Raw genomic sequence first — 20,651 nt, forward strand, 5'->3', positions numbered from 1 at the left:
TTGTATATTTCTGAATTTACTCCTAAACTGAAATTATAGAACTGAAGCTGTATGTTTTCTCTGTTCTCTGTGTCATTATGTTTCATTTCTAAATCAGAAAGGCCTTTATCTTTCACTGTGCATGTTAGGTTTTCTTGCTATTGTATATAATAAACATTTATATTAAAGTAACTCTTTGTTCTCAGTTATAGAGATAAATAAGCACTTACAGTATTTCTAAAATTCCTTTAAAATAAAAGGAGTTAACTCCTAATACTTTAAAAGTGCTGAAAAAACATTCTTAAACTAAAAAAATTAGTAAGAATCCAAGTTTGCACGATTAATGTAAAGTTACAGCAAACAAGACTGATCGACTGATTTGGGCTTAATCAAAAGACTTAATCAAAACACTGATTTATCAGTGTTAAATTTCCCTTTCTCCCACAGGCAAATCAAACTACTTGAAGTTCTAAATATTGCCAAGTTGATCTCTACACAAGTTGATCTCTCCAGCTAGCATTTCCTGCCTGCCTTGATCTAGTGGGAAACTTATAAGCTCAATGAATAAATATTCTGGGATCACTCCTCTACAACAGTGCTAATGCTAATGCATTGAGCCTTACAATAGTTACGTGCTTACCTATTTTAACTCATTGCACAGTAAGTGATCAATAAATGTGAGCTCCTTTCTCTTTTCTCTTTTACCCCTTCCCTTAAGGTAACTTTCAAAATGCTATACATTTGAAATACTGGGTTATCTGAAACATTGTTTTACAACTTTGGATGAAAAAGGCAGTTAAAATGTTAAACCTGAACTCAAATGTAGTCATGTTTAAGACTTTATAAAACAAATGCTGTGATCTCTCTATTGGAAGAAGAATTCAGGACATCATTCTATAAGTATTTCTTAAGTGATATAAAATGATCAATTGTTCATTATGAAAAATGAGAAAAAGACAAGCAAAATATAAGAAGTTACCTTGACATTTTTCCATTAAACATACAAAACTTTTCCAGTCTATTAAAGTAATATAAAATTACCTGAAGGAATCATGCCCTGCAAAGCCAGGCCCAATGTTATAATCCACATTAAGACTTCCCTTCCAGCTGTCATCGGGTACAGCAATTCCTCCCATGTGGCTGTTGAGAGAAAATAAAAATAACAGAAAAAGGCTGAGCATCATAATTTCTTAGAAGAAATCATGGAGTCTGATAATGTGATATTTCATTCATACATTTAACAAATATTTATTGAGCCAAGTACTATTAATATTCCCTTTCTTTGTGGAACTTACATTTTATCAAGAGAGCCAAAATTGAAATATATGAAATATTTAATATGTTTGTGGTAAGAGGGCTTGGGAAAAAAAAAAATAGGGAGTGGAAATGAGAAACATCAGCCTTCTTACTTTTGACTTTATGTAGGGAAGTGTTAGATCTAAGAAATAGTGAAAATGCGAAATTCATGACTATGTAAAGGAGAAGAAATTAATTTCTAGGGAAGCTGGTGATTACCTAGTTAGACTCACCAAGCAATTATTAAATGTTATTGGTATAGACACCTAAAAAACAAAAGTTGGAAATTTGTGAAAGAACATCAGTGACAGAATGCAACATTAGCAAACATTAGTTAAATGTTTACTATATTCTAGATACTTTATACACTTGCATTGGTCTCATCTCCTCCTCATAATAACCCTATCAGGGAGAAACAATTACTGTGCTCATTCACAGATAAGCAAATTGAACCAGAGAAAGATTAAGTAATTGGTCCAAGTTCACACATCTAATAAGTAGAGGGCCCTGTAATATTTTTTTCTTTTTTTTTTTTTAAAGATTTTATTTATTTGACAGAGAGAGACACAGCAGGAGAGAGAGCAGAAGCAGGGGGAGTGGGAGAGGAAGAAGCAGGCTTCCCCACCACACAGGGAGCCTGATGCGGGGCTCGATCCCAGGACGCTGGGATCATGACCTGAGCCAAAGGCAGACGCCTAACCACTTTGCCACCCAGGCGCCCCGGGCCCTGTAATATTTTTAAAATACAAGTACAAACATCAAATGAATATCAAAGAAAATCCAACTATTTGAAAAATCTCCAGTCAGTATTTTTATCTTGGATACAGTTTTGCACTTGATACTTTCTTTTGTAGGAGACTAATGGTTTCTTGCTATTTCTTGGTGTACTCTGTTATTCCTACTTCAGGAAGTATTTTCCTACTTTGTTTCCTTAATTTTTAAAAAATGTTTTTGAGGTATAAGTGACCTATAACATTGGTTTCGTGTATACAACCAGACTTTACTTTTAACATAATTAGAGTACATTGGTTTTAGACAAGAAAATAGACACATTAGTATAAAACATCTTAAATATCATATCCAATTAGAAAATCATACCGTAGTAATATTTCTGCATCATTATACCCAATAGGATGTACAGGGATCTTGGGAATTCCCACTCCTTCTTTGACATCAAGTCTAAAGGTGTACTCTGCAGAAATTGTATAAAATGAAAACATCTGAAAAATCTGGGCAAGGGGTATAAAGAAATGTCTTTTATTACTATATTTATTACATGGTTAAAATTGTATCAGATTTACTACATGTTTGAAATTATATCAAAATTTAAAATTCCCCCAAACCCACTGATTGTTTTATCTAATATGACCTATTTAATTCAACAGTAAGAAATTAAATCATTCAAATTTTAATGTAAAATCAACTGTGGGGATTATAAATTTCCAAATTTGTTTTGACATTGCATATAAATCTCTTGAATTTTACAAGAATATTTTATTTCCTCAGGGATCTCTTGAATCCTTCTTAGGGAAGCTTCAGTTAACTAGTTGCCTGGAAATTATGTCCCAAATTTTGAAACTAGGTATAACTGAAAATAAAAAAAAAAATTAAAGCGAATTTATGAGATCTTGGGAATAATAAAGATCTTATTCAAATGGTAATACAACATTCTTTTTAAAGGAAGACTAAAAAGTACTGTCAGACTTACAACCTCATTGGGGCTTTGGCTTTCAGCCAAAATAGTTGTATAGCACTAAAACACCTAGCTTAGAAACAAAGGAAGATTCCAATCAAATGACAGCAAGGTTCCACCTCTAGAAAATAGGAAGAAAAAAAAATGAAGCAAAAATAAGCAGGGAAAGAACATAATAAAGATCAGAGCAGAAATATAAGAAATAAGAGACAGAAAAATGGTAGCAATTATGAATAAAATCCAAGCAGATTCTTTGAGAAGATCAATAAAACTCATAAATCTTCAGCAAGACAGTTTAGGGGAAGGAAGGAAGGGAGGAAGGGAGGGAGAAAAATTGCCATGGAATAAAGAAGAGAATATCATTCTCATACCTGCACATGCACATGTGTATGCACACACACCCGCACACACACAGCATGAGAATATTATGAACAAGTCTATCAAGTTTAACTTAGATGAAATGGACTAAATATGTTGAAGACATAAACTACCGAAGTTCACTCAACAATAAATGGACAACCTAAATAGCCACATACCTGTTTTAAAATGGAATTTGTAGTTAAAAACATGCGTACAAACAAAACTGCAGACCAAGATTTTCTAGGGAATTCTACCAAATGTTTATAGGCCAAAATCTCTCGAAACTCTTACAAAACAATGAAGAGGAAATAGTTTCCAACTCAGCCCATAAGGCCAACATTACTCTGATACCAAAATAAGACCAAAATGTACAAGAAAATCAGTCTACAGGCCAATATCCTTCATGAATAAAAGGAGATACGCTTAACAAAATTTTAAACTCAACAATATACCAAAGCATGTGAAAGGATAGTGTGTTGTGACCAAGTAGAGTTTATCCTAGGATGGGAGGGTTGGGTTAACATTCAAAAATCTATTAGTATAATTTAATGAAAGTAACATAACAACTTATTATCATCTCAAGACTCAGTAAAAGCATTTGACAAAATTCATTATACAGTCCTAGATAAATGTGCTAAAACAAAAGCTCTTAGTCCATTAGAAGTAAACTCCCCCAATCTGACAAAAAGATATATATAGCTGAAGACTGGATTTTTTCTTCTTGAGGCAGGAACAAGGTAAGGACATCTCTGCTAACACCTTTTTCCAGGAATGTACAAGACATACTAGCCAGTATACTAAGGCAAACACATTTTAAAAAGTAAAAGGCCTCCAGACTGGGGAAAAAAAACATATTTGCAGAAAACATGATCGTCTATGTAAAAACTGATGGTATCTATAGAAACCTACTAGAACTATTTAGTAAGTTCAACAAGTTTGCAGGATACAAGATTGATGTATTTCTTCTACAAATTAAGTATTTCTACTTACTAGCACTGAACATAGGGAAATAGAAATTTCAAATATATTATTAAAAAGCATACAAGTGGAAACACATATGGGTAAATGAGAAACATGTGCACAACCCATACAGTGAAACTGCAAACATGCCAAGATAAAGAGTATCTAAGTAAACAGAGAATTGTGCTATGTGCACAGATCAAAATATTCATTATTTTTTAAGATGTCGATTCTCCCCAAATTGACCTACAGATTTAATTCAATCTCAATCAAATTCCCAGGACACTTTTCAGTGGAAATTAATAAACTGGTTCTAAAATTCACATGGAAAGGACCTAGAATAGCCCCCAAAACTTTGAAAAAAATGTAACTTGGAGGTTTAGCATACCTATTAGAATGTAAAATGAAAACGACTGACCAAACTAAAGGTAGCAAGGATACAGCAACTGCTACACTCCCGCACTGCTGCTAGAATGTAAAATGGTACAACTGCTTGGGAAAACAATTTGAAAATCCCTCCAAAATTTAAATACGCATCTCTCATATTAGCCCGTCGTTCAATTTCTATATTTACCCAGAAGAAATAAAAGCATATGTAAATATGAAGGCTTGTATACAACTGTTCATAGAGGTTTATATATGAGTCCCCAAACTAAAAAAAGATCCAAATGTCCATCAACAAGTAAATAAACAAACTGCAGTGTATCCATTCAAGGAAATACTCAGCATAAAAAGGAATCAACTACTGACACAGCAACATGGATGGATCTCAAAACAATTAAACCGACAGAATGCAGATCAGTGGTTGCCTAGGGACTGGCAGGAAGTGGGTAGGAAGGGTTTGGAGGAAAGTATTACAAAGAGAGGAGTGAAAACTTTTGGGTCACGGATATGTTCATTATCTTAATTGTGAAGGCAGTTACACAGATGTTTAACATGTGAAATGTGAAAAGTTTTGACAACATCCAAAAACTGACAGGTATTCAAAAATAAATAATAATACAAATGTATGATAGCTAGAGAAGGATAGTATCACCAAGCAATTCAGAAAACCAAAGTTCTAGTTTGGTAAAAGTAGTATTACTTTGGGTATGGGGGTCTGTGTTTCTGCACCTCTGCTAAAAGTAGAGAGAAATTGAACTGACCCTTCCCCCTCCACGTGCACACCTCATGAAAATATGAAACAAAAGTAATACATGGGAAATTTTTTTTTAATTCTTAGCTATAGTAATCCAAAATATTGTAACTGTATGCAGTTTGAAGGTTATTCAATAGATGTTCGCTTTTAGGTCTTCACTAAGGGCAAGTAGTATTTTTGCAAAAATGGGTGAACCAGGGCAGGCCCATCCATGCTTACCTTTAGCTGGATAGCCTGGAGTGAGTGGGTCACCAGCACCATTCAAATTTAACACATTCCCTCTCTGCACTGCAGTTCCAGGAAGGTTCCATCCTTTAGGATAAGGCTGTACCGCAGGGGCAAAGTAGTCCGCTGGATCTGAGTACAAGATGATTCCTATGGCTCCTGCTAACATGGCATTTTTAACCTGCAGGGGCAATGTTCAATCCATAATGGAGAACTGGCAGATGATTAATTCATCTAAGAGAAAATCAATTTAATAATGGAAGGAATTGGAGACACTGCTTTTTATGATGCTGCTGCACATTCAGTTCTTTATGCCTTAAATACAGTTTCTCTCCTGGGGAAACTAAGAACTCTCATTTATTTTAACAACTCCAAACAAGCTCCTCTCTCTTCTGTGAAACATTCCTATTGTGGCCAAAACTGCAAAATTAATGACTCCCTTCTTTCTACCTCTTCTATTTTGTACATATTTCTGTCATAGTATGGATCATAGTATTTTAAAATACCTTTAAGATAACTTTCTCCCTTGCTAGACTGAGGATGTTTTTAGAAAAGGGACCATATCTTGTTCACTCTTAACTACCCACCCTCCAAGTTCTGGCACAGCACAGAAATACTTGTAGAACTAAACTAATTTAAAGTTCTACACAGAGTGTGTGAAAAATTGCTGACTGTATTTTGTAAACATTTTTAACAATGTAAACTAACCACAAATAGGAAAATCTTTCCAGCAAGATTCTGAAGTCTCCATTACCAGAAATATTGTAGTGAAAGATAGATAACAATCAGTCTTGGCTAACTAAAACACACTTCAATACTCAGAAAACATTCCTACAATATGAACGGGAGAACAATCTGTCACAACTTTTTTGAAGGGCAATTAGATGATGCCTTCCAAAATTTTGAAAGAATATACATGTTGACTTGGCCATTAAATTGCTAGGAATCCATACTACAAAAATCTTCACATAAATATTCAAGTGGGTATGGACAAAGATGTTCACAATGGAATTATTTTTAATAGTAATAAATTCAAGCCAAGCATCTGTCAACATAGGAATAGTTACACTGATTAGCACTTCTACAAAGTATTATGCACCCATCCAAAATAACAACATATTTACTTAGGAAGGAGCTCTATAGAATTAACTACCAATTAAGTACCATGCACTATCATAAGTTCTTTCAAACATAAAGTAATTTAATCTTCATAAGGATTCTAGGAGATCAGTGCTATTATTATTATTATCAGTGCTATTATTCCCACTGTATGTATAAAGAAACACTGACAAAGAAAGATAAGTAACTTGCTCACAGTAAAAGATCAATAGAACAGGGAGCCTACACTAGACCAGAATCTATGGTATCTAATCTAGTATGGATCTAATCTAGAGTCCTCTACTCTTAATCACACATTATACAACAACACTCAGTGTTTTGATGTGGAGGATACCTATATATTATTGCTGAGTGAGAAAATAAAGTTAAATATAGTATATGATGGCATCTTTGTAAAAAATGTATAATATTTGTAAAATCAGCATATAAAAAAGATATTTATATTCATATGTCACAGAATTAGGTCTAAGAAAAGCTGTGAAGATTGATCACATGTGGGCAAATAAAATGGGTCATGTAGGGGAGCTTTCATTTTCAGTTTACATAAAATTTCCCTCAAAAAAATTTAAAAAGCAAATTTTGTTGCTGTAATAAAAGTAATTTCCCTTTCTAGATGTATGAGGTAACATAAAAACAGGATTTCCCGGGTCATTGTCCCGGAGTCCTGGGATCGAGCTCCACATCGGGCTCTCTGCTTCCCATCCTCTCTCTGCCTGACTGCCTACTTATGATCTCTGTCAAAGAAATAAATAAAATCTTAAAAACAACAACAACAACAACAAGATTTCCCATGCAACCATGGCCAATAGGAAGATTTTTTAAATACATATAAATTGAGGTAATTCTGGAAAACATGATGCAAGCTGATCATTTACATTTAGAGGATATACACAATCCTCTTCTCTCTAGAAAAGGAGGTGATACAATACTTTATTTCCTCTGAAGATTTTTCCATATCTTGCAATAACAATCTTTCCACTGCAATTGATGTTCATCTCTCTCTCCAGTTTGAAAAAATCTTCAGTACGAGCATAGTTCACATATATAAGATCTCCCTATAAGGAAAAAAAATTTTTTTAAATATATAGACTACTGCTATAATTAAAAGGAAAACCAATGAATAAGTTTGGTCCACAATACCACATCATCAAAAGTTATCTTTCCTGGATTGGGCATAAAAAAACTGGTATGTGCTAATTCTGTATGTTTTTAGAAAATATTTCAGTACTTGGAAAGGTCAAAAAAAATGCCAGTATGTAACACTTTAAACAGTGTGTTCTGTTTTGAAGAGATTATCAGCAGGTAGTGAACCAAAGGAAATAGGGATCATTCAAAAATCCCAGCTATGTTTTAAACAATCATAAAATAATAATAAAAATAATAAAATGCCTAGGAATAACTTAACCAAGGAGCTGAAAGACCTGTAACCTGAAAATCATAAAATACTGATAAAAGAAATTGAAGAAGACACAAATAAATGAAATAAATAAATATGCCATGCTCACAGAGTGGAATTCATTTAATATCATTAAAGTGTGCATACCACCCAAAGCAATCTACAGATTCCACACAATCCCTATCAAAATACCAACAGCCTTTGTCACCAGACTATGAAAAATGATACTAAAATGTGTATGGAACCACCGAAGACTTCCAGTAGCCAAAGGAAGCATGAGAAAGAACAAAGCTGGAGGTTATCACAATCCCAATTTCAAGACAGACTACAAAGCTGTAGTCCTCAAAGCAGCATACTACTGGCATGACAATAGACACATAGATCAATGGACCAGAATAATGTCCATAAGTAAACCCATACTTACATAATCAGTTAATCTATGACAAAGGAGGCAAGAAAATATAGTGAGGAAAAGACAGTCTCTACAATAAATCGTACTAGGAAAATTGGACAGCTATATGTGAAAGAATGAAATCAAGATACTTTCTTACACCAGCCAGAGAAATAAACATGGATTAAAGCCCTAAAGATGAGTCCTGAAGCCATAAAACCCTAAAAGAAAACACAGGGGAGTAATTTCTTTGACATCAGCTTTAACAACATTTTTTTTAGATATGTCTCCTTGGGCAAGAGAAACAAAAGCAAAAATAATTGGGACTTCAGCAAAATAAAAAGATTTCACATAGTAAAGAAAACCACAAACATAACTAAAGAGGGGAAAGATAGTTGCAAATGATATATCCAATAAGGGGTTAATATCCAAACTATATAAAGACCTCATACAGCCCAATACCAGAAAATACATATATACACCCATAATCTGATTAAAATAGGCAAAAGACTGACATAAACAATTTTCCAAAGAACATATACAGATGGGCTACAGACACATGAAAACATTCTCGACATTAGCAATCATCAGGGAAACGCAAATCAAAATCACAATTAAATATCACCTCACATGGGTCAGAATGACTTGTATCAAAAAGACAAGAAATTACAGGTGTTGGCAAGGATGTAGAGAAGAAAAAATCCTTGCATTATGTTAGTGGAAATGTAAATTGGTGTGATCACTGTAGAAAACAGTGTGGAAGTTCCTCAAAAACTTAAAAATAGAAATTCCATAAGATCCAGTAATTCTGCTACTGGGTACTTACCCACAGAATGCGAAAACACTAATTAAAAAAATATATAGGCACCCTAATGTTTACTGCATCATTATTTACCAAAGTGTCTATTGATGGATGAATGAATAAGGAAGAACTGGGGTATGTATGTGTGCACATACTTAACCATAAAAAAGAATGAGATCTTGCCATTTGCAACTACACGGATAGACCTAAAGGATATTATGCTAAGAGAAGTCAGTCAGAGAAAGACAAATATGATTTTACTTACATGCTGAATCTAAATAAACAGACTTCAAAATACAGAGAACAAACAGAGGGTTGCCAGAAGGGAGAAAGGTGGGTGGTAGGTGAAACAAAGGAGATTTTTAAAAGAAAAAAGAAATCCCATGTTTCATTTTTAAATACCACTTGTGTGGTATGATCTATATAAACCTGTAACAAAATCAGACTATGAACAAAGGAAAAGAGCTTGTGGAAACATCTACTGACATTACCAAATTAAAGATGTGTTCAGCAGCTTATTTCAGAGTGGCATCTGCTTCACAAGGCTACGATTTTTATGTATTTGTTTTTTTTCTTATTCTTAAATTATTTTTAGGAAGTGTGTTCGTAGCACTGAATCTTTAAGTGTGGATCAGCATGTATGATTTACCTAATCTCCTTGGTTCTAGTCCTTTACGGATACTTTAAATAACGAAGGAAGGCTTAAAGAGTTGAGTAAAAAGGCGTTTTACCTCTGGCATGCCCTGGGCTGAGAAAGCGTTATATGGTGGAACAATATTTGTAACATTCTCATATCCATCAGGTGGCGGCTCAAAATAGGAGGTATTGAAAATCTAGCAAGAATTGAAATACATGAAGTTGGAAAAAAAGTATTCCCGATTTTTATTAAAGAATAATGCCCCCAAGTATACACTTAAGACTAAGCATTCTGACAGTAGGTTCAGTAACTGATCAGGTAAATTCCACTGGCAACAATGAGCAAGAGCTTTATTGTTCTTACTGCCTTCAAAACAGTAACAACTTCTACAAATGCAGGCAATCTCGGGTGACTAGGAGTTGCCATATAAAAACAGGGCTGTGAAGGTGGCACCCCCATGATTCTCCTCCTTTTCCAATGATTCCTTTTCAACTTTCTTTGCCGGACCCCTTTTCTTTCAAATGCATTTAAATATTTCCTGTGTTTTATCCCCAGTCTATGATCTGCCTCATTTTATACTCTCTTGTTGTCAGATTTCACGGACTCCCAAAATTTTATCCATAGTCCCTACGCTTATAATGTCCACCTTTCCAGATATGTATACATTTGTACATTTATATATGGACATTTCCAGCAACATAAGGGCCTGATGATTATTTCAGCTTGGATGTCCAGACTCAACACGTCCGACTTTGAATTTCTCATCTTTTTGGCTTTCCTTGCTATTACTAGTAGCATCACTAGCCAGCCACCCATACAACAGATACTTCAGAGTCATCCTGAACTCTGTCTTCATCTCCTTACTCCAGGCAATCACTAATGAATTTCCACTAGTATTGCCACCTATTTCTTAGATCAGCCCTCTTCCTCATTTCTACTACATCCTGATTCAGGGCTTCATCATCTTTTACCTGGACTGTTCTCATAAGACTCCAATTTAAACTTCTTGTCTATCAAGGTCTAAGCTGCAGATGACCCAAACTATCTAAATAATGCCTCTCTAGCCACATCCTTCCATTGCTTAGGACTTGTCAATGGTTTCCACTGACTGACGTTAAATTCTAAGCCCCTTAGGACAATGTATAAGCCATTCTGTAACCTGTCCCCAAAACATATATACTGGTTTATCTCCTACTGAGGCCCAATTTGTACTTTACATTTTTGAAATACAGAAAATTTTTAAGTTCCCCAGTAATACTAAGTTAGTTATGGGTCTCCAAACCTTTTCCATTATTTTCTCTTCTGCCTGGATTCTTCTACTTTGCTTTTTCTTTTTTTTTTAAGATTTTATTTATTTATTTGACACAAAGAGATCATAAGGAGGCAAAAAGGCAGGCAGAGAGAGAGGGGGAAGCAGGAACCTGAGATCGGGACCTGAGCCGAAGGCAGAGGCTTAACCCACTGAGCCATCCAGGTGCCCCCTACTTTGCTTTTTCATGTGGTTAACTCCTTAGGATCTTTCATGACTCTCATATTAGAAAGGTTTTCTTTCAGGAAACCTTCTCTAAGTCCCAGACTGGGCTAAGTGAATCTTTCCTGTGTAAAGAACCCAAAACATATTCTTCATAACGCTCACCATATTGATTTAAAATGACGTGTTCTAACAACTGCCTTGACTTACTTAATGCAAAAAGAATCCTGTTCCTAGGCTTCATTCCATCTTTAAAACTTAGCACTGTGCCTAATATACAGTAGACACTGAATCCTTAGTTTGCAACTTATCAATTTTCCAAAAAATATGAGCTCCACTGCATTATTAACCAATTTCTATTTTTACTTGACCCTATATCCCAACTCACATGAACAACAGGTGTTATAAACTACAATAAGTACCAACAATTCCACATCACCTCAATTCCATGTTCATCCATGATTGATATATAGTTGGCATTTGTCTCATTAGGGTAGGAGAGGAGAACATCATAATGAACCAACTTGGCTGAATCCAGTCCAAATTTCTTCCACTGGGTTTGGATTTTCTTGGCAAGAAGTAAATTTTGTTCTCTTCCTGCCAGATGAGGGAGCTTTGTAAAAGAACTACAATGAAAATAAGATACAAGTGGGAGTTAAAGACTATATTCAGACAATATGCCTCAGGACTATTCCAGATGCATCACTCATCCTTTAGGTATTATCATTTCTACATCAAATATTTTAAAAAAAAAACTAAAGTGATCCAATTTTCTAGGTGTTCCATTTTAAAAATTGTGTTTAAATACAATATTCACAACACGATGCCATGGTAAACACAGGCAATCAGCAGTATGAGAAAGCACCTTGGGAGAAGATCAGGCCTCCATACGAATGGTGCTCCTTCCTGCTGATCATCAGTAAGGGAGGATATTTTGGGTGGTAGAGGGGGGAGGGCAGTTCATAATGTTTGCCAGAGACCAGCTGGGCAGTCTAAAATATATACTTCCACTGTTGTCGTATTTATTCTGTTGTTTATTGATCTCATTCAAGTTAAAAGTCCACGCATTTTTATGTTGCCTACTGCTTAGTTTCTGCCTATTATTCAGATATTATACAACAGGTTTGTTGAACTGAATTAGGGCAATGTTCTCTTGGTTCTGAGTATAAATGTGTTGTAGCATTTAAGGGACCTCACAAAAATTGTTTCTATATAGACTGATTTTACATGAAGGTAAATAATATTTTAAAAATATTTTCTCACCTTTCTCTACCCCACCACCCCTTCAGTAAGAGAATAATACTTTTATAAATTGGTTTTTTTTAGCCAACCAGGACACAACCAAAACAAGATAGGCAGTAAGGGAAAACAGACATTTGCTGAGAATTTACTACATCCCAGGCATGCAACCAGGCACTTTCACCTGGGTTACCTCATGCAGCCTTCACAGCCCTTCTCCCATTGTCCTCATTTTGCAAATAAGGGAACTGAGAGGATAGTTAAATAATTTCTTCATAATGTCAGTCATGAAATGCTGGGACTAAAATATGAAAGTCATAGTTGTCTGACCTTGAGAAATAGTGATAATTTGAAATCATTCATCTGATATTATTCAATTGCCTGAACTCCTTGTATGGCTCTCTATACCGTGAGTTTTTATAAAGTTCACATTCAAGCATGGCATATTGGGCCCTTTTTTATCTGAGCCACCCTTCCACCTTTCCATTTTCATTTCCCACCACTCTCCATATAAAATTCTCCGCCCTAAAAAAAAAAAAAAAAAAATCTCTGCCCCACGGCATTTGGTAGACTCCTTTTCCTCCTGCAGTGGCCACCTATTACCCTTGCACAAGGTCTTCACTGAGACATAAATACTGTCCCATCTACCTCAGTCTCCCTGTCACCACTTCTTTCATTCTCCTTTCCCACAAGAGAAAGCAAACTACTTATCACCCATGAGAACTCCTCCAGCGTCTTCTCCTATTAAGCTTTCCCTTTCTATATCATTAAATGAAATTTACAGGTTATGGATATTTAATATCTTAGCATATTTGTTTTAAAAAAAAGTATTGTGTTTATAGACAGAAGTTATTTTGTATGCATTAAAAAAGAGTGGGGCTTGAGATCTTTAATTTCTACTTTATATAATTATTGTCTTATTTTCTACAGTGAACAGAAAAATTCTGAAGAAAATAATGGATTAAAAGTAGATGGAAGAAGATATACCATGTATATGTAAGTGTAAGGAGACTGATGTGACAATATTTCTACCAAATAAAATAGACTTAAAGATAGCGATTACCAAAGATAAGGATGTTTCATAAAGATAAAAAGGTAGTCTGTCTTAAAGACCTAACAACAGGGGCACCCGGGTGACTCAGTGGGTTAAAGCCTCCTCTGCCTTCGGCTCAGGTCATGATCCCAGGGTCCTGGAATAGAGCCCCATCTCTCTCTGCACAGCAGGGAGCCTGCTTCCCCCTCTCTGTCTGCCTCTCTGCCTACTTGTGATCTCGGTCTGTCAAATAAATGAATAAATAAATTAAAAAAAAAAACAACCTAACAACATTAACATGTATATGCCTAGTCAATGGTCTTCATAATATATAAAGCAAAAATTTACATAATTAATAGGGGAAAATATGCATTTTCACAGTCCTGGAGATTGTGACTCCTTTCTTGATATAATTTGATTCCAATGTCCCTAAAATCAGTAAAGGAATAACTAGATTCCAAACCAGATAAAGAAAAAAAAATCACGATCATAGAAATTGATGTGGAAAAATAATCTTTTGACAATATCAATATCCATTCAGGATAAAAGAAAATGCTTAGCGTTCTTGGAATAGAGGGGAGTTTTCTTAACTTGATAAAGATCATCTACAACAAATTTTTAATTTTTTTAAGATTTTCATTTATTTGAAAGGGAGAGAGAGCGAGAGAGAGCACAGGTGGGGAAACGGGTAGAGAGAGGGAGAGATGGAGGGAGGGAGGGAGAGAGAGAGAGGAAGAGGGAGACTCCCATGCAGATTTCCCACTGAGCATGGAGTCCCATGCCCACCAGAGCTCAACTCCAGGACCCCAAGATCATGACCTGAGCCAAAATCAAGAGTCAGATGCTCAGTCAACTGAGCCACATAGGTCCCCTACAACAAATCTGTGAACATTATCATACTAAATCAAGAAATTTTGAATGCTTTCCCCCTAATCTTAGAAACAACAACAACAAAAGATGTTCACTCTCATTCCTATTCAACATACTACTGGAATTTCAGTCAGCACAATAAGAACAAGACAAACAAAAACCAGACAAACAGAAAAAGCCAAGTGTAAAATGCATACAGTTTAGAAAGATAGAAATAAAAGTGTCCCTATTTGAAGATGGCATGATTGTCTATGAAAATCCCAATGAATCTACCAGAAATTCCTAAAGACATGAATTTAAACAGACCACAGGATACAAAATCAACACAAAATTCAACAGTACTTCTATATATTAACAACAAACATGTAGAAACTGAAATTATACACAATATGACTTACAACCACTCCAAAGAAAATGAAATACTTGGATGTAAATTGAACAGTACATATCCAGGATCTGCATCCTATAAAATTACAAAATGTTATAAAAGCAAACAAAGGAGATCTAAATAACTGGACAGACTATGTTTACGGATTAGAAGACTGGACATAGGAAAAATGTCAAGTACCCTGAATTGTTCTGTAAGATTAGGACAAATATTATCAAAATCCCACAGAGATGTAAATATGTTTAGTCTATATTTTATATGAAAAGGAAAAGGATATGGAATAGCTAAAACAATTGTTTAGAAAAATAAGATGAGAGGAATCATTCTACACATTACTGAGGCTTACTATATGGCTTCAAATATCAAGACCATGGGGTACGTGCAGGGAGAAGACACACAAATTAATAGAGCAGAATAGAGAAGCCAGAAATAGACTCACACAAATATGCCCAAATGATCTTTGACAAAGGTGAAAAGCAATTAAATAGAAGAATAGCCTTTCAACAAATAATGCCAAAGCAATTGGACATCCACAGGCAAAAGAATGCACCTCAGCCTCACATTATGTCTTATGCAAAAATTAAATGAATCACAAAATTCATGTAAAATGTAAAGTATAAAATTTCAGGGTGGAGGGAAGAGAGGGGAAAAGAGATCTAGTCTAAGAGTTCTTAGATATGAACCCAAATGCATGATCCATAAAAGGAAAAAGCAATAAACTGGACCTCATTAAAATTTAAAACTTCTAATCTACAAATAACTCTGTTAAGACATGAAGAGACAAATAACAGAGAGAGAGGAAAATATTTGAATACCACAAAGCTGACAAAAGACTTATCTAGAAAATATAAAGAACTCTCAACTCTCAATAGGAAAAAAAAACAAATAAAACTATCCAAATAGAAAATAGGTCAAAGACATGAACAGACATTTCACTGAAGACAGTATACAAATGATGAATAAGCACATAAAAGGATGTTCAATATCATTAATTATTAGGGGACTGCAGTTTAAAACCACAATGAGGTATCACTATGCACCTGTGAGAATGGGTAAAATTAAAAATAATGATGTCAATGGAAAACATTAAACAATACACCTATACTGGAAAGCAGGCAAACTCTTCTAAAACTAAAAATGTATTTACCATACAACTTAGCAGTTTTTATCCTTGGGCATTTGTGCCACAGAAATGAAAACCTATGCTCATGTAAAACCTGTACATAAATGTGAATAGCAATGTTAATCATAATATCCAAAAACTAATCGTAAATGTCCCTCCATGGCTGAAAAGTTAAACTATAGTACCCCCCCATGACAAATAAAAAAAGAGACTGTCAGACTCTATATTTTAAAGATGTTACTTGTCTTCCAAATTTATCTATAGAGTTGAGTAAAAGAGTTTAGTAAAAGAGTTTAGTAAAAATTCCAGGTTTTTTGTAGGAATTCAGAAGGTGATTCTAAAATTAACGTGCAATACAAATGGCCCAAAGTAGTCAAAGCAATTTTTGAGAATAAAAGTTTATAGGATTAACTCCACTGGATTCTCAGACTTATTATTAAGCTACACTAACCAGCAGTATGTAGTGTTAAGATCTACAGATCAATAAAAGAAAACGTAAAAATCCAAAACCAGGCCACACATATATGGTCAAGTAATTTTGGACAAATATGCCAAGGCAATTCAATGTGGAAATAAATATTTTTCAACAAGTGTTGCAGAAATAATTGAATATTTCAACTCTTACACCATATCATACACAAAAATTAACTTGAAGTAGACCGATGACCTAAATATACAAGTTACAGTTATAAAACTTCTAAAAAAAAAATCTAAAAGAAAACATAGAAGGAAATCTTCATACTTCTAATAGTCAAAGTGAGATAGAACATAGAATAGGAAAGAAAAAAACAAAAATTGGGGCGCCTGGGTGGCTCAGTTGGTTAAGGGTCTGCCTTCAGCTCAAGTCATGATCCCAGGATCCTGGGATCAAGTCCCACATCACTCTCCTTGCTCAGTGTGGAGTCTGCTTCTCCTTCAGCCTGCCGCTCCTCCCACTTGTGTGCTCGCTCTCTCTCTCTGGCAAAAAATAAATAAAATCTTAAAAAAAAAAAAAAAATCAAAACTTGGTCAACTGGACTTTACCAAAATTAAAAATTTCTGCACTTCAAAAACTCCACTAACAAAAAAGTCCAGCCAAAGAACAGAATAAAATATTCACAATACATGTCCGACAAAGGAATTGTACTCAGAATACACAAAAAACTCCTACAACTCAATAAGAAAACAATTTAAAATAGGAAAATAGGGGGTGCCTGGGTTAAAGCCCCTGCCTTTGGCTCAGGTCATGATCTCAGGAGCCTGGGATCAAGCCCTGCATCGGGCTCTCTGCTTTGCGGGGAGCCTGCTTCATTCCTCTTTCTCTCTCTGCCTGCCTCTCTGGCTACTTGTGATCTCTGTCAAATAAATAAATAAAATCTTAAATAAATAAATAAATAAAATAGGAAAATATGTGAACAGATGCTTTTTGAAATGTGCAAATGTCCAATAAACATAGGAGATGATGCTTAACATCACTCGTTATAAGGAAGATGCAAATCAAAACTAAAATAACAGACAAAACTAAGTGTTGACCGGGATGTGCTGCAGCTGGTACACTCATGCATAGTGCGCAGGAGTGTAAAACTGTTACCACTTTTGAAATCTGTTTGACATTCTCTTAAAAAGCTAAACATAATGCTTATCATCCAATACAGCCATTCCAAGAGAAATGAAAATGTACATCCACACAAAAACTTATACACACATGTTCATAGCAGCTTTGTTCGTTATCAAAAATGAAAAACAACCCAAAAGTCCAACAACTGCACATTACAAGATATCCATACAATGGAATACTAGTCAGCAATAAAAAGCAATAAACTGATATGTGCAACAACCTTGATGAATTCCAAAATTATTAGCTGAATGATAGAAGACAGACACAGAATAGTACATATTAGAGGATTCCATTTATATAAAATTCTCAAAAATGCAGAGGAACTCAATGACATAAAACTGATCAGTTGATGCGTAGGGCTAAAGGTGATGACAGGAATAAACTGCAAAGGACATGATGTAAAATTTCTGTATCTTTTTTTTTTTAAAGGTATTTTTTATTTATTTGACAGACCACAAGTAGGCAGCGAGGCAGGCAGAGAGAGACAGGAGGAGGCAGGCTCCCTGCTGAGCAGAGAGCCTGATGGAGGGCTCGATCGATCCCAGGACCCTGAGATCATGACCTGAGCTGAAGGCAGAGGCTTTAACCACTGAGCCACCCAGGCGCCCCAAATTTCTGTATCTTGACTCAAGAAGTGGTTTGCTAAGTACTATATATCCGTCAATACTGTCAAGCTTTAGGCTTTATATGATCAGTTCCTTTTACATTAATTATACTTCAATAAAGCTGAGTTTGTTGTTGTTTTTTGTTTCTTTTAATGACCCTCCTTTGAGAGAGTCTGAATATAGAAACAAATATCATGGTGACTGCCTTTAAGGAGTTCATTATCATTTCCCTGAAATGTCATGCTTTTTCATACTTAGAGATGGTGGATTTGCACTGATCCTTTTGCTCTCATTTTGTCCAGTTTGTGTTACTTATATGTGCAATGTGGCATAAAGGTTTAGTTTGTGGCAGACAGTCTGAAACTTTAATCTCCCCTCCTTTAAATCTGAGTTTACAACCATCTAAGTCTTCCTGACAGAATGGGACCTTCAAATAAAATTGCTGATTAAAAGCAGGCATAAGGAAGAAACAAGATTCAGTTGCTGTCTAAAGTTACATGTAGTTGAAACATCTCTTAAAAAAGCAACCAGATACTTTTTCTGTACATGAAGTTAAAGAAAGACCCAAGACCCACTTTTGCAACATTCAGATACATTTTACCCTGAGTGGTTAAAAGGGACATTCTGAACTACCATAAATTAATGTGAGATGATACAATTTCACATAAAGATTACCCAGGTGAATATAACCAGTTGTAACATGCTTCTCCCTCTGAGATATTTTCAACATTTTTAAGACCAAACATCAAAACAAACTTACCGAAGAAATGATTTGATATTTTCAGCTTTCATCTCAGATACGAGTTTCCACCGTGTACTTTGATGATAGGATGGTGAAGTTGTAGTTTCTTTCAAAGGCTTAATAAACCAGCCTAGAGGAGATAATTCATGCATCTATACTTGCCATATACTTATACAATTGTTTTTGACTTTACAAAAATTAGAAGACCAGAAATTGTCCTTACTTCAGGAATAGATCAAGGTGAGCTTTACAAAAATATTCCTATTAAGTATAGAAATCCTTCAAAATCTCCTATGCAGTGTATGTAATTTTGAGTTTGTTAAAACTAGTTTTAGGAGATATTCTTTTCATTTTCCTACATGTTATGCACCAAGGCATGGGACTCTAACTTTCTTTTTCTCCTTGGGGTGATCTAGTTCGTAGCACAGCGTCTGACACACAAGAAACATTCCACAAATATTTATTTAGTAAATGATGAAGGAAGGGCAGTTTTTGCACTGCTGTTCATATTAGTTGCTAGTTTTGACTCATTAATAGTGCTTGTAAATGAAACCACCTTTTTCATGCCTGTGGAGAATGATAGCTCTGACCTAACAGCTCCTGACAAGTAACCTGAGCTCACTGAACCTTTAATGAATTTGAATTTCAGTCACACTTCATTAAAAAGGTCAAAATGCATTCCATTCGGTTTCCAGTTGGGCTGAAATCCCTGGAGTTGGCCACACACAGGGAGCTCAGGAAGCCCGCACAGCCTCCAGGCTTGCTTTCTCTCCTTCCTCCCCAGCCTAGGCAGGGTGAAGTGCCAGCCCTGCACCGGGGAGAAGGGGTACATACTTACCCACCAAAAATCCTGCCAGGAAAGATGCCAGCGCTGCAGCCAAGTACATCCAAAGATGGAGACGGCCCCTGGACATAGCCATGACTCCCTGGGGACGGAGCTTGGTGTTCAGGAAAGAGCCAGCCTCTAGCCTGCAGACCAAACAGAGGGCACGGCAGGGGACTGGGGACGGGGTGAGTGCCTGCCCACCAGCAGGCTTTCTGCAAAGCCGGGGCTGCTGTACTGCCCTCCAGAGCGCAGCAAACAACTCCAGTCCCTTCTGGTCCTGAGGGGGCCTTAAAGGGAAAGAGGAAGTCCGGCTAGGGGAGGAGACAGAGACTTGCTGTTGGCAGGCAACTTCCATAATGTTGATTCTGCAGTAACCTGGACAGTCTGCTGTGGGGAATGTGGAATGGGTGGCTAAGGAAATGTGTGCCTAATGGTTTCCTAAAGAACTCAGTTGTTAACTTTAAAAATAAAACTATCTTGTTTTACCAACAAAAATGGTTGAAGAATAGCAGACAATTACCATTCCAAACATGCAGGCTACAGCAAAACCACAGGCAAGGGGGAGAACAAAGCAGAGCGCTGGTCTTTTATAGGGGAAAGCTGGGGGTATTTGGTAGGGCTATTATAAAAAAAAAAAAAAAAGTCCATCAAAGTAAACTAGGGAGTTTAAAGTATAGTGGCCTTTCATTGGCTGAGCGGTTGCTGGGGGAGGAGAAAACCTTTATTCCTCCTGCTGGGGAGTAAAATGGTATCTACTTGCA

The 20,651-nt window shown here is 35.6% G+C and overlaps 1 protein-coding gene across 5 annotated transcripts in view; it reads right to left on the bottom strand.

Annotated features, from left to right (window-relative positions):
- LOC116864962 (N-acetylated-alpha-linked acidic dipeptidase 2) overlaps positions 1–20,049 on the bottom strand; it is a 51,547-nt gene extending 31,498 nt beyond the window's left edge. For 2 of the 5 annotated variants that reach the window (XM_032852831.1, XM_032852833.1), the window contains exons 1-8: positions 19,903–20,049; positions 19,083–19,194; positions 11,907–12,093; positions 10,091–10,192; positions 7,700–7,825; positions 5,646–5,832; positions 2,374–2,467; positions 1,021–1,119 (exon numbers count right to left, since the gene is read on the bottom strand). In XM_032852831.1, the coding sequence (XP_032708722.1) occupies positions 1,021–1,119; positions 2,374–2,467; positions 5,646–5,832; positions 7,700–7,825; positions 10,091–10,192; positions 11,907–12,093; positions 19,083–19,194; positions 19,903–19,984 (989 nt within the window). In that variant the 5' untranslated portion in view covers positions 19,985–20,049. Of the gene's footprint in view, positions 1–1,020; positions 1,120–2,373; positions 2,505–5,645; positions 5,833–7,645; positions 7,826–10,090; positions 10,193–11,906; positions 12,094–19,082; positions 19,195–19,902 lie in introns of those variants that run through there. The other 3 variants (XM_032852832.1, XM_032852834.1, XM_032852835.1) reach the window with 3 other exon arrangements.
- Positions 20,050–20,651: the final 602 nt, after the last annotated feature.

Source organism: Lontra canadensis, unplaced genomic scaffold (assembly GCF_010015895.1).
Source record: "Lontra canadensis isolate GAN:19392208 unplaced genomic scaffold, GSC_riverotter_1.0 scaffold7, whole genome shotgun sequence".
NCBI lineage: Eukaryota > Metazoa > Chordata > Mammalia > Carnivora > Mustelidae > Lontra > Lontra canadensis.